The 23,668-nt window shown below is 38.1% G+C and overlaps 4 protein-coding genes across 16 annotated transcripts; 3 read left to right on the top strand and 1 right to left on the bottom strand.

Annotated features, from left to right (window-relative positions):
• The first annotated feature begins 991 nt into the window (after positions 1 to 991).
• Positions 992 to 2,441, top strand: LOC140797993 (protein CYTOKININ-RESPONSIVE GATA TRANSCRIPTION FACTOR 1-like). Of its 2 annotated transcripts, XM_073151711.1 has the most exons (4): positions 992 to 1,398; positions 1,492 to 1,746; positions 1,877 to 2,028; positions 2,132 to 2,441. In XM_073151711.1, the coding sequence occupies exons 1-4, from the start codon at positions 1,240 to 1,242 to the stop codon at positions 2,160 to 2,162; spliced, it is 597 nt and encodes a 198-aa protein (XP_073007812.1). In that variant the 5' UTR covers positions 992 to 1,239; the 3' UTR covers positions 2,163 to 2,441. The 2 variants fall into 2 exon arrangements, with proteins under 2 accessions (XP_073007812.1, XP_073007811.1); XM_073151710.1 differs by having other exon boundaries at positions 1,877 to 2,441.
• A 2,450-nt stretch (positions 2,442 to 4,891) lies between these two features.
• Positions 4,892 to 10,359, top strand: LOC140797441 (uncharacterized). Of its 10 annotated transcripts, none has more exons than XR_012110660.1 (12): positions 4,892 to 5,020; positions 5,117 to 5,194; positions 5,262 to 5,313; positions 5,691 to 5,764; positions 5,853 to 5,983; positions 6,072 to 6,207; positions 6,480 to 6,826; positions 6,930 to 8,162; positions 9,018 to 9,137; positions 9,450 to 9,604; positions 9,772 to 9,876; positions 9,986 to 10,359. XR_012110660.1 is itself a non-coding variant. In XM_073150867.1 (10 exons), the coding sequence occupies exons 1-10, from the start codon at positions 4,996 to 4,998 to the stop codon at positions 9,507 to 9,509; spliced, it is 2,235 nt and encodes a 744-aa protein (XP_073006968.1). In that variant the 5' UTR covers positions 4,892 to 4,995; the 3' UTR covers positions 9,510 to 10,359. The 10 variants fall into 10 exon arrangements, 2 of the variants coding, with proteins under 2 accessions (XP_073006968.1, XP_073006966.1); XR_012110656.1 differs by having other exon boundaries at positions 9,772 to 9,902; XR_012110659.1 differs by lacking the exon at positions 9,772 to 9,876 and having other exon boundaries at positions 10,034 to 10,359.
• Positions 10,360 to 10,911: 552 nt separating this feature from the next.
• LOC140797442 (nucleosome assembly protein 1;2-like) lies at positions 10,912 to 14,406 on the top strand. The gene is made up of 11 exons (XM_073150868.1): positions 10,912 to 11,053; positions 11,148 to 11,182; positions 11,256 to 11,351; positions 12,230 to 12,322; positions 12,552 to 12,642; positions 12,729 to 12,793; positions 12,881 to 13,065; positions 13,148 to 13,325; positions 13,426 to 13,469; positions 13,674 to 13,863; positions 13,983 to 14,406. The coding sequence occupies exons 1-11, from the start codon at positions 10,987 to 10,989 to the stop codon at positions 14,049 to 14,051; spliced, it is 1,113 nt and encodes a 370-aa protein (XP_073006969.1). The 5' UTR covers positions 10,912 to 10,986; the 3' UTR covers positions 14,052 to 14,406.
• A 132-nt stretch (positions 14,407 to 14,538) lies between these two features.
• LOC140798144 (cytokinin dehydrogenase 7-like) lies at positions 14,539 to 22,101 on the bottom strand. Of its 3 annotated transcripts, none has more exons than XM_073151903.1 (10): positions 21,955 to 22,101; positions 21,363 to 21,459; positions 20,294 to 20,531; positions 20,133 to 20,222; positions 19,752 to 19,886; positions 16,366 to 19,604; positions 16,137 to 16,264; positions 15,786 to 16,052; positions 15,301 to 15,566; positions 14,539 to 15,196 (listed from the first exon to the last, which is right to left on the bottom strand). In XM_073151903.1, exons 6-10 carry the CDS (start codon positions 17,006 to 17,008, stop codon positions 14,782 to 14,784), a joined length of 1,719 nt encoding a protein of 572 aa, XP_073008004.1. In that variant the 5' UTR covers positions 17,009 to 19,604; positions 19,752 to 19,886; positions 20,133 to 20,222; positions 20,294 to 20,531; positions 21,363 to 21,459; positions 21,955 to 22,101; the 3' UTR covers positions 14,539 to 14,781. The 3 variants fall into 3 exon arrangements, with proteins under 3 accessions (XP_073008004.1, XP_073008006.1, XP_073008005.1); XM_073151905.1 differs by having other exon boundaries at positions 16,366 to 17,491; XM_073151904.1 differs by having other exon boundaries at positions 20,133 to 20,215.
• Between the last annotated feature and the right edge of the window lie 1,567 nt (positions 22,102 to 23,668).

Here is a 23,668-nt window from a genome sequence, read left to right as displayed (position 1 = left end):
ATATTTAGTTGTAGGTCTTGCAGCATCAGAAGATTAAGCTACTTAAATACCAAAAAGCCTGTATCTTTTTTCATGACTTCATTTTTCTTGGTCAGAAACGAAGGACACGATGATGTCCACATTGTCTAAACTGCGATGCTTTGCGTCTAGCTATCGTGTTTCGTTGAATTCAAAGCTTGATTAAAGAACAGGCATTTTCGTTTTATTAAATTTAATCGCCAAGTTGAAAGCCAGGACTCCCGAAAAGGAATGCTTTCAGATTGCTGGGATCGAACATTCTACTGCGTTGACTCAATTAAAACCCAGAAGCTGATCAACTAACATCTTTCTTAAAGAAAAACAAGATGTTATTTCACGTTGACAAGAAAGCAATCTTTTGAGCTATGGTTTTTCTAGGGAAAACAAACAATAAAAATATATAATTTACTACAAAAAAAAAGGCTTTCGCCAAAGTTTTTAAATGCTATGATAAATTGGTAAAGTCGGCGGTACTTATCTATCTAAGGGAAGGATAAACTACAGTCGTGCAGTAGTTTGTGTTAATAGGCAAGAATTCAAATCTTTATCAGTACTTTTACACGCTGGATAACTATAATAGTTTTTTTAGGATGGAAGAAGAAAATAATCTTTGGATCATGAATATAGCCTGTCCTGTTACAGTTTCTTTCATAAAGATCTTATTCTATAATTCTAATATTTTAAACACAATAAGTTCACAAAGAAGAGAAGGAGAATGAGGAGGGTGAAGAAGGACTAGAGAGACAAACGATGTAGAGAGAGAGGACAAGCGACTTCCAGCGTTTTGACGGTGTGAGATTAATCTGTGGCAGATTGACCAGGCCTCCTGTGGATCAAAGAGCCTCTTTCTTGTCCACTTGCCTTGCTCGACGGCAAAGCATTAAATGCCCTCCCAGTACAATTGAGAAGAGAGAGAGAGCGAGAGGAACGCATGCATGCAGATCTATAGACACTGCCCACATGTATACAATCATCAAAACTTGTTGCATTACTTTAATATTTATGTAGATAGGGCATTTTGGCACCTAGGATATAATGTTTGTACTGTAGTATTTTGTTCCTTAACAATCCATTGGTTGCACTGTGAGGTCTATTTCTCAAGTGGTAGGCATAACATGTGAATGCCTTCCATCCCCCATCCCTCCTCACTAGCTACATTCCTACCTATTTCCTATTAGTATCTTCTCTTCCTTCCTTTTCAAATATCTACAGTCTTCCTCCATGAATCCACCTGACCTCAACCAATTACCTCTTCCTCTTGAAGAAGAGGATGTTCACTATCAATTCCAACTTTCAACCTCAATTCCAAGACCTGGATTAATTTCCTATCTTCCATGTCACAACCATCGCCATGATCAGCAACAACAGCAGCAGCAGGAGGTAATCAATACAGCAGTCCATATCTTATTCATGATCCACTCTCAACTCCTTGTATGCTTCCCTTATTCTTATTTTTATTTTTATTTCTCGCAGCGCAACGATAGAGGAGATGCATATAGCGCAAAGTACTGGATGCCTTCAAAGATGCGTTGGATTAAGCGAAGCATGATATCAGATCAAACAGATGCCACTAGACACACAGGGAGAGTCATACATGGTTTCCGAGATAAAGAAAAGCTGCAGCACAAAGATAGCAGCAGCAACTCTCTTACTGGTGTAATAAGATTTTGTTCTGATTGTAATACAACTAAGACTCCTTTATGGAGGAGCGGTCCTTGCGGCCCCAAGGTACTAATCAATTAACTAGCTAGGAATCAGCACTCCAAACAATAGATCTTGTTCTATAATAATCTCATCTTTCTTTTCCCTTTCCTTTTTCGTTTTTTTTCCCCCTCACTTCCTTGTGGTGATGGTGCAGTCACTTTGTAACGCATGCGGCATAAGGCAAAGGAAGGCGAGAAGGGCAATGGCAGCAGCGGCGTCTGGCGGTGGTCTGATCTCCGATAAACCACCTACACAAGTGAAGAAGAGGAGAAGAGATAAGGATTCCTCCCTTCCCTATAAGAAGAGGTGCAAGAACTTTAAAGCTGTGACTTCCCAAAAGAAAATTAGGACTGATGATATCATCCTCAATATGAGGAATTCAGCGGATCACCGAGCGTTAATCCCGCAGGATGACAAGGATGCGGCAATCTTGCTCATGACGCTCTCTTATGGCTTCAATGCTTCATCCATGGTTGAGTACTGAGTCCTTTCTCTCTCTCTCTTTGAGTTTTGTCTCTTTTTGTCCACCTGAGGTATTATCTTGTTAATTTGTTCTTGAAGTAGCAATCTTTGGAAGTAATAACAGTACCAAAAGGTAATGCATTTCATGCTTGTTATTCCGACAAGTCTGCAGCGGCTGTGAAACTCTGCTCTCGCGTGACTTTCTTCTGAGAACTGCGAATCTGGGGATCTTGTATTAATTACACTACACTTTTGTGTCTACACCGTTCAGTTTTGCTCATATTTACACTTTCTTGTTGATTTGTTAACTGAAACTTTCATGATACACTTGATGTAGTATAGTTTTTTTTTGCAAGGACTAATAATGATTCAAGAGTAGAGGCTCTATGTATGGCATGCTGGCTATTTCATGATATCAAGCATCGAGTTGTAATACTCTAGAAATCTGGTCTAATCTACAAGATAAAATTAGCTTAATTTCCAAGTCCTAGTATATAAACTTGGTATGAGCATTATGATTTACTTGAAGAAAGCATATTCTTTTATGAACAAATTTGTTGATCATCTTAGAGCAAACAAATAGATTTCCATATCTAGATGTCTATTTGAGAGCAACTGTGGAGGTGATCCACATTCCTAACTACCTGAATCATTGGTGCAGATTTGAGGCATTGTAATTGAAACATGTGGGGGATTAAATTATCCATCATCTGTTAATTTGTGTGGTTGTAATTGCAGATAGCATTGTGGAGAAGCTAGTTATAGCTACTGCAGATGAATGGACTGGGTATCTAATGTTCCAAATGTCCGATAGTAAAAGATAAATGAACCTAAATCATCACAACTTTTGATCAATTAATACTGGCCAGCCTTGTTGTCATGTAGGTGGATACACATGTAATTTATGAACTGCTCATTTCATTCTCTTTAAGATTGCAATGCTAAAAGCTGTCGTCAGATAAAGACATCGATATTTACTCATGGCAGTTCTGAAATTTAAATACAGACAAAAGCAACTACAAAGTGCGTTTTATGATAAGATAAGGAAAAGGACAAGTAGATGCAGTGAATAGGACATGCATGCATTAATTCAAAGGATAATATTTTTGAAGGATATCTTGCACTGATAACTGACTCAGATAACTAAGAAGAAAAGAACGAATGTATCTTATCTTATGACTCAAAAAAAAATTAAGGGACTTAAATTTTTAAGGAGAAAAACATCTTGCATGAAACATATATGGATTCTTCTTCTTTTTAACTTTTGACAGGTTAATTAGATGGGTGTGATATAGCAAATCCGACATGAATGGTTGTTAAGTTACATCTATTTCCCCACATCTTGCAGAAAAGGCAAGGGGTGGAAAAAATGTCAGTTTCTTACTTAGTCATTCTTCTTCCTCTTCATGGCATTGCTGTGCATTGAGATTTTCTTGTCTGGTTGGCATATCCCTATTGGATGGCTATATTTCTCAATCCTTTTGATAGGTTAGACTCAATATACTTTGCAAATATTTCATGCCATTAGGATTTCACAATGAAGAAAGGAAAAATCTAGCACCTCTTTATTACTGAAATTTTTTTTAAAGAATTTCTGAACAAAGTCTAGGTGCAGTATAGCAAATGCATTAAGAATATTCTTCTTTTGATCACTGCACTTTAGTCTTTTAATAACCTCATGTATAAGTGGATATAAAATCAAGAATATAAAAGAGAAGGTATTAAGATAAGTGGTGAAAAACTGAATAAAACAAGAGTAGCTGCCTCTTTATATATTCTAAACTTTTGGTGTGCTAATAACATCTCTATCCATTAAAGTCCAACAAATCCTGATTCAAGAATTAAACGATATTTCCCTCATCATTTAGTGAATTTAACGGGTTTTGTTTGGTCGGCGAATTTGCAAAAGGTGTAGATAAATTTCAAAACATTCTCCTATGTTTATGCCTAAAATTATATATTTTTTTAAACTCTTATCTGTATCACTTTAGTTTAGACAAATATAAAATTATTAATTTTTTCATCCAAATTTAACATAAAAAATATAATACCCTTACGATATTACATCCTATTCGTTTGAGTAAATATAAACCTTTTACCGATAATTTTTGGGATGATGATTAAACCTTTTTCATTAGTCGTATATCTAAAAGGATGTATATTGCGATAGTTAAGATAATAACTAAAAATTAAGGCTTACATCTTAGATAGGAGAATACTAGGCAAAAATTGTATTTGCTCTAAATTTAGAGAATAATATGCGAGTAATTTTAACAAGAGGAGGAGCAATTATGACATTTGACTATGTAGTACCGTGGAAAAAGTTTCTTTAATAATCTTTAAATTTGTAATTTATTTGTTAAGTTTAGATGAAAAAGATTAAGGGTTTTAAGGTTTTGAATTAGTCTAAATTGTAATGTAATGGGGGTAAAGTGATGCAAATAGAAGTTTAGGGAAAATTTCAATTGATGCAAAACCACGCGGTGCAATTCGTAATTTATCCTTTATTTTTAAGGAATTTTTACGTTTCCCGCCCCGTTTTATGTTTATTGTACTTTGCACTCTTTCCTTTATGCTTTTTATTTTAACCCCTGCCCCCTGCACTTTTCGTCAAATCATAATAAGCACAAAAGTTCAGGTGCGAAATGAAAAAACATTAAATTAAAAGCCCATTTTCTTAATTGGGCCCCACAACTTTCATATAGCCCACAAATCCAAACCCCCAATATCCAACTCTCTCTCTCGTTCTAAAATTATTTCATTTAATCACCTTCTTCCTCCTCCATTCCTTGGCACCCGAATCGAACCCCGATGCCGGGAAGCATCCAAGTCTCAGGTACATCTCCCTACTTGCTACCCTCCGATACCATTTGCTTCTCACCGAGTTCTTTCTATATACTGAGCTAATCACGACCCCACTTGAATTTTATAGTCCTCGAGCATACAGATTTCTCTCCACCTCCGCCGTCAACCCCGCGAGATCCAACCGCCACTTCTCTCTCGTTAAAAGGTACCTTTTTTTCTGATTTATCTATTAGTTTTCATGAATTGTCTGTTCTTATGATTCTTTCTTGCAGTTTCCATGGGAAAGAAAGAGTATTCAAGCGCCGGCGAAGGGGACTTCTCATTGTGAGCAGTCTTTCGAAATCCGCATAGTTAACTGTTTTCTTTATTTTTGTCGTATTCTGGGTTCGTGTCATGGATTGCTCTGCAAATTGTTATTGTTTTAGTAGTATTATATAATATGTTTTTCTATTTAGATGTGAACATGACACATTTACTCATTATAACCAAACCATATTTTAATAAAAAAACTGCTGTTACTTTTGTTTACTCATACAAAACAAGCCTAAAGGGCCTGAACGCATCTTGCCTTCTAGTCTTTTTATTTGATAGGTTTTACAAGCCTCTCATGACGGTTTTGATTGCTGCTAAATAATCGCTGTACACCATTATAAACCCGGAGAGCTTGGTATTAATACTCATATTGATTTGTATACATGCAGCCCAGTTATGTCATTGCGTGAGAACTTGATGCTTATGGTGCACAATGCAGAAGGAAAGTTGATATCCCATACAGGTTTCTAATTTTTATGTGAAAGGAGTACATATGTTCTTGGTGAAGTTCTCAGTTGCTGTGGGTAACTATGTGTTATACTTCTTCGCAGAACTGAAAATAATGTCAATTGTTGAAAATGGAAAGTGGGATGTTATATTTCCTCTTGAAGGTGGAGGGAATGTCCTATTGAGGCTTCGGTTCTCACTTAATGAAAAGGAGCGCAAGAGGATCAGTGAAATGGTAGTCTAATCTTTTTCAGCTTCCCTTCTTCCGAAAGCTTTATCGGAAACTATTATTGTAATGTGACTAGATGATTCATTGTTGTTAGAGGAACTCTGCACTGAAAAGGAAGCGTGAAGAGCTGCTCAAGGGTGGCAACAACTCTTCTATTCCTGACACAGGGCAGAAAATACGAGATTCGAGCAATCATGTCATTAAAGAACTAGAAACAGGAGTCAGGCCCAGTTAAGGATTTCAACCCTGCATCCAATTTAAATTTAACATATTTTAGTTCAACTCCTTTGATACCAAATAATTCATAACCCACTAAGTATGAATATATGACGACTTGTGACTTGGTTGAGGCTCAAGTTGTGTAGATATTTCTTTATGCCTCACCGCTTCATTAGTTTTACTTTGTATGCTTAATTCTTATCCAAATGCTTAAACAGACAGCTTGACTAATATAAGGCATCAATCAAGTTCTATTACGTTTAGGATAATCTTATGCTTACAGATGAATATGGAAATTCATCAGACACTTCATCGTTGGAAGAAGTTCATGAGTACTCTAAGCACCTAGTTCCGAAGGCTGGCAAATATTCAACCGAAGCAAATAAAGTTGCACTTGATAAACAACAACAACCAGTAGATGGTGCCAAAGAGAGGCATATTTCTTTTGGAGAGTTTTCAGATCCTCAGGTAGAACGCTCAGGATTCTTGAACTTGGAAACTTCTCTTGGTGGATCTTCTGAGTGGGGGAAAGATATCCTTCACAGCACCAAAAGAAAGAACTTTGCAGAAAGAAGTTCAAGCACAAATATAAGGAAAATGATAAGTGCCTTTGAGAACTATCTTCCTCAGGTCCTCATCTTATCTTCTACTAAAAATTTGTGTAGCCATGTAAGATTTCTATGACTATATGCTCTTATTGGTACTAAACATTATAGGCATGAATCGGATGCAGGAACCAGGACCTCAAATTGGCCAGAAAATCAAGACTCAGATGACTAGGATCAAGTCTGCAGGTTCCTTAAGGACGATATCGCCAGATGGTGGTGGTACTAAGGAATTCTGTTTTCCTCAAACCATGATGAAGTCAAGTTCTGTGGAGATTCTATCGGAGCTCAATTTGCAAAAAAGTCCGAGGATTAATGAGTTGCTTTCTTTGAAGAAGAACCTCGTATTGGATTCAAATGATAGCAAAAATGTCAAAAGCATCCAAGAATCAGGGAAGCAGAAGGCTGTTGAAGTAATAGGCACTGCCAGTTCTATTCTTGAATCTCATCATTCTGCAAACTTACATAATTCTACGAGTGGTGCCGTTAGTTTAATGCCAATTCGCAGTGAGGATTCAGTCAACTTGGATTACTCTGTGGAGCACACTAATGAGGAAAAAGATACTGTTCCTTTTGAGTTGAGGAAAAGTACTCCGGCTAAGTTTGTATACAAGTTTCTTGATACATTGAAGGAAACCAGATTAGATATACCGCCAAAGGCTGGATATAATTTGACCAAAGATAGTGCCCATGGAAGTTCAGTTGAAATTTCCTCATCTTCGTATGGTAGAGACTTTTGTTCCAGATCAAAAGTAAGTGAGACTGAAGAAATGCTCAGGTTAGGTGGAGCTGCAGAATGTGTAAGTAGGGCAAACTTTATCCCGGTGGCAGGTAATAAAGGTCCTCTAACCATGTCCATGGATGAATTAGATGCATCTAAGAAGAAAATTCCTCTCCGTAAGGAATATTATACTTTGGATATGAATAGATCATGCAAGTCTTCAGGTGAAATGTCTTCTTCATCCAGTGACGGTCGAAAACTAGATGATTTAGGAAGGTTAGATGATGAGAATGGGACAGCTGAAAATATAGTCAGTGGGCATATTGATAATTTACATAAAGTAAATCTAGAGGCTGTGCATAACAATGAGGGGCAGACTGAAAAGGACAGTTTTCAAAATGAAGTCCTGTCATCATGGGAAGTGATACATGAAGCTACTTCCGAAGATGATGTGCCGTCACACAGACACATCGACTTAACCAGTGGAATCTGTTGTTTCGGAATGTTTGGTACATGGATGCCACATCATCTATGCCTTACAACTGGCAGTAAACAATTAAGGGATCTTTTCGAGTGCAGTATATGCATATATACACCACGAACAGAGAAGAATATTTTGGTAGCAGTACCTAATGAAAAGGTTCATTTTTCCTTCTCCTAGAATTTTTTACTTTTAACGCTTTTTATCTCTGATGTATTGTGCTCAATTTTTTTGTTCCTTATATTGTAGTATTTCATGCTTTGCAGCATTTCTTGAAAGGCTTATTGTTCTTGTTGCAAGTGAACCAGCGGATTTTTTTTTCTAAGTTTATCTTTCATTTTGCTGTTTGTGGGGCCTACTTGTATTAGGATTCAATAGTAATTGTTTTCCCAAGATGCAAGGTTGAATAGAAGGTAAGTGTAGGCGGAGTTAAGTTTCCTAGCTGATTTGTTGCTGTGGATCCACAAGAACATTGGATATAAATGGTTGTTAGAAATTTTTTATCTTCTCTTATCATGCTATATGTTGCATTCTACAAAATCAGCATTATGTATAGCTTTGCTGCATTCTATAGATGTCCATACTGAGTAATGTAAAATTGGAACTTTCTGGAAGTATCTTAATGACCACCTACAATCAAGTGTTGGTTCTTTCTCATATCTCCGCGAGTCTATGTGCATAAAAGTAAGCACCCTCACAAGGATTTTATTCAATCATTATTGCCTCAGAGTGGCACCATCTTCTAGTCATTTTTCTCAATATATGTGCATTAAATTTACAGCCTTGCTCATGCTCTACATAATGATCTGCTCAAATTATCCTCTACAAAAATTTTTGAGGAATATAACTAGGTTATTGATAATCTGTAGTATTAAATATAAAGAAAATCTTCTTTCTGCTTCTTCTGCTGTGGATATGTTGTCGTTTATTAACTGACATTCTCTACTATAAATTCTCTGGTGCAATGCTGGCGGTGCCGACATACTTTAAATCCTTGACATTAACTTTGTGCAGCAAAAGATGCAAGGAGATGCATGTGGAAAGAATAGAAATGATAAAATTCCTAGAAGGCCTGGAGACATGAATTACCATCCATCTGGTACTACAATGTTGAATGGATGGTTAGTTGCACAGGTAGCTTACTCTTCTTGGCAATAATTAATTTCCACTTTAATTGTAAATGCCTGAGCGGACTTTGAGCAGATCTGTTTTCTGGCATACTTGTAATGCCCCAATGTTCTTCAAGCTACCCTTGTGAAACCTAATGATTTATGATATAGATGTTTTCCATTGCACTTACTATGATATAAAGTATAATTAACCTAAGTTGGTCACATGAGGTTCTCTTTTGTCATGGTATCAATATCTTAATTAATAAGTTAAAATAGTACATGCAAGAGTTTCTAGTTAGAATGTAAGCTAATTTTTATTTTTTACTTCTAACAGGGAGCACGTATCGTTGTCATGATAGTAGCCTGTGGAACAATTATCTTGAATACCAGATGAAGTTGTGTTATGTTTCACTCAGAGCTAACAGCTTGCCTCTCTTATAAGAGTACCACTGCATGAATGGTCTACTCAACAGGGAGGCATCTAAAATGGTATGCTGAAAAAAAAAGAAAAATAGTTCAACCATTTAATCTTTTCGTACCTTGACTATCATGGTTTAAGTTATTGGCTCATTGAACATCACTTTTAATGTTTCTGATCTCCCTGCTTATATGCAAATGTCATTGCTTAAATGCGCACTGCTCTTTTGTTCAATCAGATACTAGCATCATCTTGGAAATATATGGGACAACATATATTTTCTGGGTTAATCAAGTCGTTTTGGCATACATGAATACAGTATACTTGGTATTTTGCTGTCATGGTAATTTCAAGGGAACCAGTAAAAATGTGAACATCTTCTTGCTTGTTTCCAGTATTATTAATGATATATGAAAACTGTGCTTTTCCTCTAATTAATTGTTCACATTCAGATGGTAGCACGGTAGCTGAAGTTGTTCAACTTAACATTCTTCTGTTAGGAATGTTGAAGACAGTTCAGCGAAATAGCGATGAATGCAAGCCTGAAATGTCCATTAACTTGCTTGATCGGAACGCGATAACTTCTGATGGTCGCATTGGTTTTGCCATAAGTATAGAGGCTTTATATACAGGATCTGAAGAGAGGTAAAAGGTATCAAGAGTTCTTAACTTGTGCTCGGCATAGTGTGTATCATTTTACTCTGTTCTTTTACCATTATGTACTCAACCGGGCGCGTTGAATTTTTTTCTTTTCTTTTTACAGTCTTATACATTCAGTTCGTGGTTTGGAATAAAATAAAGTAACAACTTCCATTTTATCGACAAAGCCAATCAACCAAAAATTGCTGCACTTTTGTGGTTTCAGAAATTTGATTTCAGGTCGTTTATTTTTTTGTTGGCGGTTCCATAGTTTTTATTATTATTTTTTTCAAGAAGATTCAATTATAAAGCAGATTAAGGGAATCTCAAGCAAGTTCTTTCCACCAATAACTAGGAAAGCTTCATGAAAAGGAAAGGTAAGGCAAAAATACTTGGCTTTTGAGTTGTGAGGAATAAAAGAAGTCTGCTGCTACGAAAGGCAAGTATATCATTCATTCCTAAAGCGAAAGCGAAGCAGAGAAGAGCTGTAAAGCTATTCTTGGGAAGAACTCGGATCCAAATAACTTTGCAGGTGCCAGAATCCAAATCCAAGAAAGCCAACTAGTTTTATTTATCCCAAGCAGTTCGACTTATGGGCCGGATCTATTTCGACCCGGCCCATCTAAGAAGAATTCAATAAGCGACAGTGGACGGCTCAGTAGAGACCCGAGGTCGGTTTGACTCGCTTCGCATGCTCTCCCCGTTCCCACGTCTTCCGTTTATAAATCCCAACACCCCACCCATCCTCTTCTCCTTCCTCCACTCTAGGGTTTCACTCCTCTCTCCTCTTTCCGACGACTAGGATTCGTCCGCCATGAGCGATAGCAAGGACAACCTTGATCTCTCCGATCTCGCCGCGACTCTCTCTTCCAACAGCGACGGTTTCTCTCTCTCCCTCTCCTCTCCTCTCCGATCTCGATCTTGCTCTCTTATCGCTCTTCTTACTCACGATTTGGAGCGATCTCGATGGTGCAGGCATGAGCGCGGAGGGACTCGTCAACGCTCTCAAGGTGCTTTGGTTAGCCTTATCTTTTGTTCGGTTTGGTGATCTAGGGTTGCGCTTGACGTGTTGCTGGATTGCAGACCACGCTTCAGGGATTGGCGGCGCAGCGCGTAGATGTGCTGGAAGGTCTTGGCCCGAAGGTTCGGAAGCGCGTGGAGGTCCTCAGGGAGATCCAGGTCTGACCACTTTGCCTCTTCTTTCTTTTTGTCCTGCTTTCCCGTTCTATGCCCGTGCGCCTAATTGATTACGCGCTTGGATTTTGAGCGCTTTTGAGCGCGAAGCGTGGCTGTTATGGACTCGTTATTTATGTAAAGCTAGCTTACTACAATTTCTTGGATTTATTTATAGAAAGTTCGAAGCTTCGGTGTGCTGGTCCGGAGTGTAGAAAATAAGAAACAAATGCTGCTCGTTTCAGTGTATAAATCATTAAATCTTTTTAAGAATTTAGATGCTTAGTTGCTTCCAATCTAGCCAGTTCGCTGGATTAGATCCTAATGCTCATGTTTTTGAAGCAGATCGATGTTTCAATCCTTTGTCACTCAGAATATTCAAGATACTATAGTGGCCCTTTCTGCCATATGTTGTTAACATGTTCTCTTGGTTTCTGCTCAGTACCACTTTGGCACATCTTCATTTTGATATCTGTCTAGATTTTGTCTACAGTCATAGGATGGTCAGAGATGAAGCTTGCTAAGTAATTCTTAGTTATTTAAGTTCATATCTTCCTTTCTGCTGTTGTACCTGTAGGACAGATTCCAATCTTAAACATTACGTTTTCTTGCCTACAGTTATAGACACTCTTCACTCATTCATTTGTTCTTGTTGGCTTAGTTTTTAGTTTTTAATTCCATCTGATATTTCCTTTATTATTATTATTATATTAGTCATTGCCAAGCGCGAAAAATATGTATGCATTTATAATATATGGCAGTCAACATAAAGAACATTTTTAGCCAAATTTTGATTGTGAAATGATTGCAATTCCTAGAGATGAGTAAATTATTTTATATTTATTATTTGTTGAATTTTTTTTTATTTCTGTTTTGCTTTCCAGAGCCAACATGATGAGCTAGAGGCAAAATTTTTTGAGGAAAGAGCTGCACTTGTAGCTAAATATCAGAAACTTTACGCGCCACTTTACACTAAGGTGTGTGTGAAGATTATCAGTTGGCTTTTCTGTTGGTTAGAATTCTAAGAATAATGCTTTATAGACAATTCTTCTAAAGAACCATATACATGCTAGTCCTTTTAAGTATTATACATGTTATTTGCAACTGGTGAATTCTGTGTAGTGGATGTCTCGACTGATTATAATATTGAGAGCGTATCCTCATGTTCTTTTTTTCATTTTATGAAATTTAAATGCAATTTGCCAGCGTTATGAGATTGTAAATGGTGTGGTTGAAGTGGAAGGCATCACGAAAGAAGGCGCAAATGAAGCCCCTGCAGAGGATAAAGACAGTGAAGGTTTTTCACTTAATATGAGGCTCTTTTTTTGTTTTTTGTTTTAATTTTTTTTCTTTTTGCAAGTTTGAATCTTATATTTCCTGCAGAGAAAAAAGGTGTACCAGATTTCTGGCTTACTGCAATGAAGACTAATGAAGTGCTGGCTGAGGAGGTGATTATATGCATGTCTGTTTGAGTTTGTTGGTCTAAATTGTTACTAGTTATGATGATCTAACTTTATCTAAATCTTGTAATTCAGATCCAGGAGCGTGATGAAGGGGCTTTAAAATATCTAAAAGATATCAAATGGTGTAGGATCGATAATCCGAAGGGTTTCAAGCTTGAATTCTTTTTTGATCCTAATCCGTACTTCAAGGATTCTGTGCTGACAAAAACATATCATATGATTGATGAAGATGAACCAATTTTGGAGAAAGCAATTGGGTAATGTTGTTCATCTACCACTGCAATACTGCAATTTAGGTCTTATTTGTTAACTAAAATATGGTGTTCTTTGCCTTTTCAGGACTGAGATTGAATGGCTTCCTGGGAAATGCTTGACACAGAAAGTTCTAAAAAAGAAGCCAAAGAAGGGGTCAAAGAACGCCAAACCCATAACAAAAACTGAAGATTGTGAGAGCTTTTTTAACTTCTTTAATCCACCTCAAGTTCCTGATAATGAAGAAGAAATCGATGAGGATACGGTAAGTGAACTTTCATTGCCTAACCCATAAGGATGATGTTAACAAAGAAGTAACACACTATTTTACAATCTCTTTTTCTTCTGCCCATTTCTTTTGACAGGCTGAGCAGCTGCAGAATCAGATGGAGCAAGATTATGATGTTGGGTATGGTCCCCGTTTTGATTAGTGATCTCGACATGTTGCATCATGCTTTATGAAGTCCATTTAGTCCACTTGAGTGTTCCTAGGAATGAACAAATAGTTAACAAAAGATGGCCCCTTTGTATTATTGTTCTGGGGTTTACACATTTTCAGTCATGTAACTGATGCTTCTGGATATCATATCTTATATGTATCTTGGTTTTGTAGATCCACTATAAGAGATAAGATCATTCCACATGCTGTTTCATGGTTTACGGGGGAAGCTGTCCAAGATGAAGACTTTGATGAAGCCTTGGAGGAGGAGGATGATGATGAGGATGATGAAGACGAAGAGGACGAGGATGATGAAGATGTGGATGATGAGGAAGATGAAGAGGAAAAAGGCAAAGTCAAGAAGGTATGATGATGAAGCTATGCATACAAGCTGTCAGATACACTTGCTATGTTGAGCTTTTTCTTTCCCTTTATAGAGTCGTTTATGTCCTGATTTGTATATGCTTATAATTGGATTTCCAGAAGAGTGGGGGAGCTCATGTAGGTGAAGGACAACAGGTGGACCGGCCAGCTGAGTGCAAGCAGCAGTAGACTATTTCAGATATGAAGTTCAGATATGAAATTCAGTGAAGACGATGACTCAGCCACTTTTGTTGTAATTCCTTGCTATTGTTTTGTTAAGTAATTTATTTAGGTGGGGTTTTCTGGTGTCCTATTATTTTTATACCGGGGTGTTAAGAACCACTTCCAGACTATCTGTGTAGCCTTTCAGTTGTGAAGGTTCTCTATTTATTTTCATCTTTATATTCCTGATTTTATCATCGAAGCAAAGTTCTTTGAATTGATTGTAAAATTTCTGTATTCCGATTATTATCTTGCTCAATTTTCAAGGTATTGAGTCAAAGATTTGTTATCAATATATGTGAAGCAAAATCTGATTCCTTTATGTCGATTGCTGATACAAACTTTGGTATTGTGCTGCTTGCTTGCCATCCTTTTAAATCAGAGAGAGAAAAATATAAGGAAGCTTCAAATGGAATCCCATGTTGCAGAAGAGAAGTAATCCAATGCCATGTCGGACAGCAAAAAGAGCATCATTGGCATTTAATTGAGACATCCAATTTCTTTGCCGAACAATTTATTCTTATTATGGTGAAGAATATATATATATATTCTCCCTCACAAACTTACTGGAGGCGCTCCATATTCTTGTTTCTTATCTAACTCGTTCCTCTTTTTTTTTCCATATGTACATACCGGAAAACTAGAGATTATAGTTCTCTGTACAAATACTGTACGGGATCAGATTACGGAGCATGAACTAATTTGCCCTGTTTCTTTTGCTTTCTTCATTAAAATTTCGAATGTTGCAGGAACTCGACTCTCCAGGTTTGTCAGCTTTACTTGGTGTCAATTTACTAACGTTTGCCAGGAATTGGCGAGAAAATTCTGAACCAAAAATTCTCTGCCCCGGTGCCAACAGCAGCTTTGGATCATACCTCATTTTCCTCTCAACAAACAAATCCCATTGGGGACCAAAATGCTTCATCCAGTCCACCTGAGTCTCATAGTGAGGCAAGTATTGCTTACAGCCAATCCTGGAGGCTTTGCAAAATTGTAGTATCTCTTTGTTTTGTGCCTCCAATTGCTCCAATTCATGCACCCCAGATCTTAGTAGCCCCACAGAGTAGAAGATCTCTTCATCAGGAATCACAGCTGATGTCCTTTCATCCCACCTGCACCATGATCAAGCAATTTGGTACAATTCCATACCCGACATATATAGAGAGAGAGAAAGGTATTGCATTGATATTTTTCAGTATGATAGAAATTTTCGTACTTGGTTCTGTTCATGGGATAGATAAGAATTGGACCCTTTGATTTGTTACTCTTAAGGATGTGCTTGAACACACCTTGATCAAAATCTACTATCCTGGACCTGGGTACGAAAATGGTGAGCCATGGATGAGGGATATCCCAAAGGCCCATGGATCGAAGCTTTAGTTCCCCATCCCGTACTCTGTTAAGGAAATGCATGTAGGTGATATCGTTCTGAAAGTCGAACCCTGGCACAAAGTTTAGCTCTTCGAGCAAAGATCCCAGTTCCTACCAAATTAAACATTGCATCAGCAGCAACTTGGAGCAAATAATTATTATTTTTTTAAACCTTGATTCTATTGCTTTCACTAAACCATTGTCATAAGCTTTCTTGTCGGGTGGCTTAGTATCAACTTAGTTTATACTCCAACGTTTTTAGACTAAATGGGAGCTAGCCATCAGAAGAAACATCAAAATAACACTGGAGAGTAGAAAGTACCGTCTTACCTCATCAACTTTGGACTCCATGCCATGGTCATAATACTTGGCTCCCTCCAAGCAGTACACTGCACTGTGTCTAGCTGCCAGACTAGATATTCTCCCAATTACCTTCCCGGAGAAAAATGAAGACCTCCAGTTGCTTGTGAGATTATAACCCGTTAACACGAATCCTTCTAAATAGTTGAATCCTCTCTTCTGGTCTAACGATATTGATCTTTCTTGGTCAGCGACAAACTTTGTAAAGTCCGTGTAGATTAATCGCACCCACCTTACCTGCAAATTGTCCATTTTGTGTCGAGACAAATAATTATTCGACAGGCAAGGATTAAAATAATTAATTAATGCATGATTAAATACCATTTGTGGTGCATGCTCTAAGGCAATCCGAGCTCTTGTGATGATTCCAAACTGACCCAGACCTCCTAGAACTGCAAAGAACAGGTCAGGCTCGTTGTCCGCCGAGCATGTGATCATATTTCCCTTCCCTAGTCATAAAAAGAAAAGGTTGCATCGTTATATCTAACATGACAGTGTTTGACATGCCAACCTTGTTCACTTGTTAGATGCATGGCATAGTGGCTGGTACCTGTGATGATATCCAATTCATGCACGTTAGATATCTGAGGGCCATGCAGAAAAGCCTGGCCACTGATCCCAGCATTGGAAAGCGTGCCGCCGACGGTCAGGTACAAGTAGTCGGTCCACGACCGTGGCGTAAGCCCGTGCTTTAATGTCTCCCACAGCACGTCGATCCACAGCTGCTCGCCGCCGACATCCACATAGGCAAACATCGGAGCAGATTTGCTTGGATACACGGTGATCCGCGCCTTGCCATCGACGCCTCCATGTCTCAACGAAGACGTCTCGATGACGACGCCGCCGGGCACGAGCGCCTGCCCTCGGACAGAGTGGCCTTGTCCTCGAGGGGCTATTTTGAAAGACTGTTCAGACATGTACGAGAATTGTACGAGTGTCACCATGTCATCGACCGACGAAGGCTGCAGCACGGCGGCGGGCAGGACATGTTTGAGGCGGCCAAAGTCCGTGGAGACCTGGCCGATTGCATGCTGGTCGAGCCTAATCCTGGTGGCAAGATCAAGGGCTTGGAGTTGTTGGGGCAGTGAGGTAGGCCATTGTTTGTCATGGCCAATTATAGACATTAGGCTACTTACAAGGAACACAACTATAAGGAAGGGTGGTATTGAGCTAGTTCTAACCGAGGACATCATGTTGCAAATGAGTGTCAGAAAGAGTAGTAAGAGTGAGAAGTAAGCTAGTCTGGGCTGTGTTATTTAAAGAGATGATGAACCGGGAGAGGAAGATAAGCTTGATGCTGGCGAGTGAGGTGGTCAGTTGCATTTTCTTTGTCTTCTTGTCTGAACCATGGGAGGAAGGTGGTTAAACCTTAATGATATTAATGCAATGTCTAATTAGTTTTGGACAGCAGTCTGACTTAAATTCTTTTTATTATTTTTCTTTTCTTCTTCTTTCTTAAGGTGCAGGGTTATGAGATGTTGCTCATGGACCTTGTATGACTTTAGGGTGTACATAATATAAATTAGAATATAATGAATTCAAGACAAAAATATCAAGCTTACAGTTTCCGTCAACATAACAATCTCAATAATTAACCGGCAAAGTTGGGAGCGAAATGGTTAAACGAAATTAGTTGCCAAGGCAGGCCAGATGATTGGTCATGGATGATAGTTGCCCTGTTTGGAAAAGATATGGTGTAATTAGTGGAGCGAATCTATGGATGTAATCTAAGAGGATCTTGGCCATGTGCGTAACTATTGAATGATGTTATAGAAAGAAATGTTTTGGCATATAGATGGATGACTTGGTCTGCATTCACTACTGAGGAGGGGACTGCCCACTAAAAAGTTTTCTTTAACTTGGACCCTCCTCACATCTTGTCCAAAAATATTATCAGATTTTGTTCACAAAGGGGGGCTCTCTACTCTACCATTCACAGGGTCTATCTTCTCCCCATGGGCCCTAGTTTCTTTTTCCAAAAACATCAAAAGGGGATAATAACTTAGCCTAGAGAGGAATATTATTGGTACACTTCGATTTTTATGAACAACAGAGATTACAAGAAAAGTTGATGAACATAAAAAAGAAAGAAAGAAAGAAAGAAAGAAAAAAAAATTTGCGTCACTATTTGGACTACTATTACACCTTTTTATGAAAAAGGAGTCTGCACTCAAAGATGAGAAAATTCCAAAAGAATTGACGAATTTTGTAACTGACTATGAATCTGACGTCAAACCTTTATATCCAAACTTAAATAGGATCAGACGAGATGACTATAATGGATAAAAGGAGTTGTGACAAGGAATCGTGATAACTCATTTGTTTATTATGTATGATAATTCTCCTGCCATATCTTTTGCTTATCTCGACACAAGTTTTTTTTTTTTTATGTAATATAAATATATATATATATATATATATATACAACATACACACACACACACACGAAATAATAATTCATAGAAACAAGGAAAGGCTAGCCACATCCATCTTTAGTGGGAATTGATCATCCTTGGTTACTTGACAAAAGACCTACCAAAACTTCTAGCATGTTAAACCTCAGCAATTCGCTGGCAGCCTGTACTCGTGTTAGAAAATTTTCAGCCAGTTTCCATGTCATATATAGTTGATTGATGTAGAATAGTGATACCAAATTGCCACCATGGTCACCCACCTGCTAATATCTCTTTCCTAATCATTTGGTCATCCACTTCACTGCTCTCAGGAGGGTCCCAAGGTTCTAAGAGACCTTATCTAACATTTGGAAGGTCCAGTCTAATCGATACCTAATTCATGAATAAGAGGGTTGAACCTATTTGAACCAAGAATTTCATATCCTGCCCGAGTCAAGCTTAGACTCAGGCATATGACTTTGTGTCTAATCTAACCTTCCTTAGTTGCAACGACCTGGTGTGGTGGTATTGGATTTCTATCAAAGGTGGTGTTTTTCTTTCTCTTTATTTTTTTTCCTTTTTTTCTTCACCATGATATCAATGCCTGGATGAGTAGGATGAGGTGCTTCAAACATATTGCATACCCTTTATCAAAGAATTGAATAGCTAACAATCTGAGGAACTAGCCTACATAAGTAGGATGTTCAATGGGCAAAAGTTTTTGAAAGTGCATGGTTCAACAAATCTAAGGCCATTGAATCATGACTACTAACTGCCATATCAACAAGAGTTGTCAAATAGCCCCAAGATAGTCTATTGCAAGGTAAGTGCACGCTTTGTACAGTCTGCCAATTGAAGTCTGACAAACACCACAAGTGCATAAATTTCCTGCAGTTAGGGTTTCCAACACTAGTATGCCTTAAGAGGCATATCACATTTGGGCCACTATAGCCATGTGTGGTGGGCCAGAAAGCTATATATATGACAGACCTAAAAAAAATAAATAAACAACTTATAGTTGATAGATTGGGACGCATGTGCAATGGCCCGGACTAAATCCCGGCTACAGTGGAAGTTGTACCGACAACCAACGGCAAGGTATCCTTACCATGGGCGACAAGGAAAAGAGCCGAATCTAAAGGGCTATTAATTGCACCATAAGTTTAATCCATTACCTTAAGCACTTTGATGTATGTGTGTGTTTTGACTGGGACCACTAGAGGAACACCACGTGCTACTCTTCTCTAGAGCAAATATCAGCCGTTCATTGGTATGTTTAGTGTGTCTGTCATCAGGTGAGACATGAAGGTTGTTTGAGAGTATAAGCTAATGTTCTCATTTGGCTTGCCCTTCCCTTTCCCCTTCCCTTTCCGTGGTTGCATGGTGATTGGTTCCACTGGACAGTTCAGATGTATCATGCTAGATGGGTCATGTCCACAAGGAACACTATTTGCTAACTGAGCTATCACATATTAATAACGCATATAAAACAGAGATCTTGTTCGACATTAAAGAAAAAATATTGAGGTTATTGATCGGTTACCTGCATAGCAATCAGCAAAGACACCGCCCTTCACATGGCACAGACAATTGACTGCATTGCAGGTGGGGCCGGTCGCCGAGGACGTCCAACCAATTTAGTCCATCCAATATATGAGCTGCTGGCAATCTCGGGGACCTACCAGAAGAAAGGTCTCAAACAGTAAGGACTGTTCATAGTAAACCAAGAACTGCACTAGGATACAGAACAGGAGAAATGCATTCAGCTCCATCTTTAACATCCATAAAACCACTTGTTTCTTGTAGAATATTATTGTGATCTTTCAGTCATAATATGGTAAGGATATTTGAAAGAAGAGATATGATTAGGTAGACTAATATAGGCTAAATTATCATGGCAAGCGATATCTAAGATCTCAAATACCTCTGGTGATGATATCAAGCACCTTCTCATTGTAAGTGGACTTGGAAACAAACCCAGAAGCTAGACCGTGTGATTCTTCCTCCCTGGAAACTGTAGAGTTTTGAATGCATTTCACAGACATTACAGCAAGGTAAAATTGCTGCAGAGAACAGTCAAAATACCTTCAAGTCAGCCATGAGTTGATAGATTTGTAAATGCACCACTGCATAATGGACCTAAGATTGAACAAGGTCTAGTATCCACGAACTGATACGACAGAAGAAGGTGCCTGCAAGCAACATGAACCATGACCTGCAGGATTCTCATAGCAGCCGCGAATTATTGACCTAAAATTGAACAGGGTCCAGTATCCACAAACTGATACAATAGGAGTTGCCCACAAGTAACAGGAATCATGACCTGCAGGATATTCACATACCAACTGCGAATTATTATCCAAATCCAAGTGCTTCTTGTATTGATAATTATCCACTACTATATCAATCCAATTGATGGGTGTCCTCTTAAGGTTGACCACTTGCAGACACAGGGTACCATCACATCCGACCTCTCTACTGATCATGGAGCACCATAATTTCTTCATAACCTCAATTATTGCATTCGAAACATTTACCGTGCTTTTAGGTTATTCTATCATGTCTTATCTTGGAGAGCAAATATTAGCTTGATAGGAGCATATCAATTAGTTCCGTCACCCTTCAATAGCAGCCTACAGTTTAAACCTCGTGTATTTCCTGGAAGTTCGACTAAGTTACAGTAAAATATTTCCTGTTCCTTCTGTAGAACTTAGTTGACGTTAATCTATTACAGAATGTTTGTATATAATAGATTCCTATGTATGGTTAAACATACAAACTACTATTTCAATAGGGTGATTTACCTATGTTATGTTTGTATATGAAAGTGCCATAAGGAACCATGACATAATACATTAGCAAATAAAGAGACAACTTTATGGCTAAAAGAAGGCTTCCTTATCATCTTTAAGATGACAACAAAGAAACTCAAGGATACACAAAAATAGGGATAAGCAAATATTAAGCAGAACGTAGCTTAGAAAAGGTGCAGCAAGAAGGGTCACTGTTTAAGGTCTTTTTTCGTTGATTGGATATATCTAATAAGTTGGATCCTGCCAAGAATGACCTTGACAAATTGGATCATATAACAATATGCACAACAAAAATATATGTTACAAGAAAAAGCAGGATGTGAAAAATCCGAAAAGCATACTGTTCCTTGATGTTTTCCCTCCACAAACTAAAATCTTATCTCGAAGGTACAAGTGATTAAGCAGTCCTCTTCTCTCGTTTTAAGACATGTCCATATCCTGCAAGACAATTTGATAAAAGTCAGCTCCAACTCCTCTAATACACATAATTGTGGAAAAATGTGAGGACTCATTGTAGGCATGTATTTTTCAGATATTGACATGCATCTAAATCTATGACCAACTTAAATCCACTCTATAAATAATACTCCTCGTATGCATTCTCAGTTTCTTGTTGAACAATTCCATAGTCTCCACTGGTATGATACCATATAGCAAGTAAGTGCACAGTAAATATACAACAATATCAAAAGGCTAGTTTAGGAGTCTAGATTATATATATATTTATCTCAGTAAACAACCTTTATAGAATTTTGTAATTCCTCCTCTGAATCGAATTATTTCCTATATTTCCATACGTATTGTATCATGAAATAAAGAATCTCTATTTCCATCTTCTTCCTACCAATAAAATCTCAAGTCATTACATGGAAAAATTGAAGAAAGTATATCTCACGAAGCCAAAATAGAGCGAGAGCAAAGCAGCATTCAAACCGGACGGAAGAAGGCGAGCACCCATCGACTCGATCGAGATCTTTATCCTTGAAGAGAACTTCTCCATCCACTCCATATCCTTGCATGCCTAAGAAGAAGGCCAAGAGAAAGATCAAGAGCCTAACTCCGATCACGATTTCTCAAACGAATAAATGAGAAAAGATATTGCCCGCAACCTGTTCGTCGAAAGTACTGCGTATGGAGCATGGCCTTTCACCTTTTCCATATATCTCAAGCCCACTACTGTTTTTGGGCCCTTTGAGTTTTTAACGTTTCTGTTTCTGGCCCACTGTGTTAAATAGGGTGCGTCACCGTCATGGTTGCCATGCCATTAAGATTTAAGAACCATGACCTCTTTCACGAGATGGATCATGGATGTCCTTTAGCATGGTGATGGGTGGGTGATGGCCACTGAATCCAATCCCCAATCCGTGAGGTTGTTGGAATCCACCACGTGTTGTTACGCTACAGGTTGTTGGAATTATATAAGATACTTTTTTTTTGGGGGGGAGGGGGGGGCCCTAAAGTGAACAAATTTGTTAGTTAAAACTTAAAACTGTCACCGATCACAAATTAATGCGGTCACTCTCTGCGACAAATTTGTTGAGTTTTGTCCGAAATGGGTCTGCATAAAATAAATTTGTTAGATAGACTAAAACTGTAAAAAAAAAATTCTGAGGAAGGACATTTCGGTAAAAACACCAAATTTGTTAGTTTAACCGTCGCCGATCACAAATTGACGATGGCCACATCTTGGGAACCACTACTACAGCCATGCATCATGATTCATACATGGAACCACCATGATAATAAATTTAACCTAATTAAAGTTTAAAATTTGCTTTGGTGTGTGTCGTTGATGCTCTCTTATTATTCTAAAAAGAACCTCGTTTTCTATTCTATTTAGATCTTTGGTGCTGCAGTTCTTTTATGGAATTTTAATCCATAAACACATTATGATGAGTAGCTTACAAGCAAAAATGATTCCTTACAGCATATGCCCAAACCATCGTATCATTCATTTATTACGGACCTCCAGTATTGATAGTTACTTACTGGTGAAGATAACTTCTCAGATCACAGTCCAAGGCCAATTAACGGATTGAGAGAAGATTCTATGCTTCATAGAAGAAAAGAGGAGGAGAAAATAATGAAGGTCCCCATGCCAATCAATGATGGGCTTTGTTAGTTATATGCTTGCTTTCCTTGTAGATCAAATTATGAAGGTCCCCATGCCATTCCCCATGCAATGGCGTGAAGCGTGAAGCGTGAAGCGTGAAGCGTGAAGCAAAGCTTTAATAATGAACTACTAAGTGGAGAGTCTAATGCAATTGAAACCTACATCCTTGAATAATCCTCAAAATAAAGAGGTTACTTAGCATTGACACCGAGGTGGTGTTCTTACTTCTTACTATGATCAAAGTAGATAGTGGAGTGGTTGAGGTATTTGCCAAACCTTTATTGTTGTCAACGTTAACCTAACAATCCAACTACGTTACTGCACTAGAAAATAAAACAGAGCACATCAACAGTTGTAAGAAATTTGTGGAGGTGTGATTGTAGAGATCTGTTTGAATTCATTCGAGATTAATATATCAGAGTCATGCTTTAATAATAATATCTTATAGAGGATAGATTTGAACACGACATTTGATGTATGACTTCGTGAGGAGAATCAAGTGTAAACAGAGTGTAAAAATGGTCAAAGATATTT

The sequence above is a fragment of the Typha latifolia genome, chromosome 11 (assembly GCF_019914945.1).
Source record: "Typha latifolia isolate L0001 chromosome 11, TyphaL0001v2, whole genome shotgun sequence".
NCBI lineage: Eukaryota > Viridiplantae > Streptophyta > Magnoliopsida > Poales > Typhaceae > Typha > Typha latifolia.
The sequence above is the reverse complement of the archived record's forward strand: the minus strand, read 5'-3'. Positions and strand labels throughout refer to the sequence as shown.

Bases quoted from the DNA above. Each gene is read 5' to 3' on its own strand.
- LOC140797993 (XM_073151710.1), top strand. From the start codon at position 1,240: ATGAATCCACCTGACCTCAACCAATTACCTCTTCCTCTTGAAGAAGAG. The intron at 1,399-1,491 runs GTAATCAATACA...TATTTCTCGCAG, and splicing joins AACAACAGCAGCAGCAGGAG to CGCAACGATAGAGGAGATGC. The intron at 1,747-1,876 runs GTACTAATCAAT...GTGATGGTGCAG, and splicing joins GCGGTCCTTGCGGCCCCAAG to TCACTTTGTAACGCATGCGG.
- LOC140797441 (XM_073150865.1), top strand. From the start codon at position 4,996: ATGCCGGGAAGCATCCAAGTCTCAG. The intron at 5,021-5,116 runs GTACATCTCCCT...TGAATTTTATAG, and splicing joins GGGAAGCATCCAAGTCTCAG to TCCTCGAGCATACAGATTTC. The intron at 6,827-6,929 runs GTCCTCATCTTA...AATCGGATGCAG, and splicing joins TTGAGAACTATCTTCCTCAG to GAACCAGGACCTCAAATTGG.
- LOC140797442 (XM_073150868.1), top strand. From the start codon at position 10,987: ATGAGCGATAGCAAGGACAACCTTGATCTCTCCGATCTCGCCGCGACT. The intron at 11,054-11,147 runs GTTTCTCTCTCT...TCGATGGTGCAG, and splicing joins TCTCTCTTCCAACAGCGACG to GCATGAGCGCGGAGGGACTC. The intron at 12,794-12,880 runs GTGATTATATGC...CTTGTAATTCAG, and splicing joins ATGAAGTGCTGGCTGAGGAG to ATCCAGGAGCGTGATGAAGG.
- LOC140798144 (XM_073151903.1), bottom strand. From the start codon at position 17,008: ATGATGTCCTCGGTTAGAACTAGCTCAATACCACCCTTCCTTATAGTT. The intron at 16,053-16,136 runs GTATTTAATCAT...GACAATTTGCAG, and splicing joins TAGAGCATGCACCACAAATG to GTAAGGTGGGTGCGATTAAT. The intron at 15,567-15,785 runs GTAAGACGGTAC...TTAATTTGGTAG, and splicing joins TGGAGTCCAAAGTTGATGAG to GAACTGGGATCTTTGCTCGA.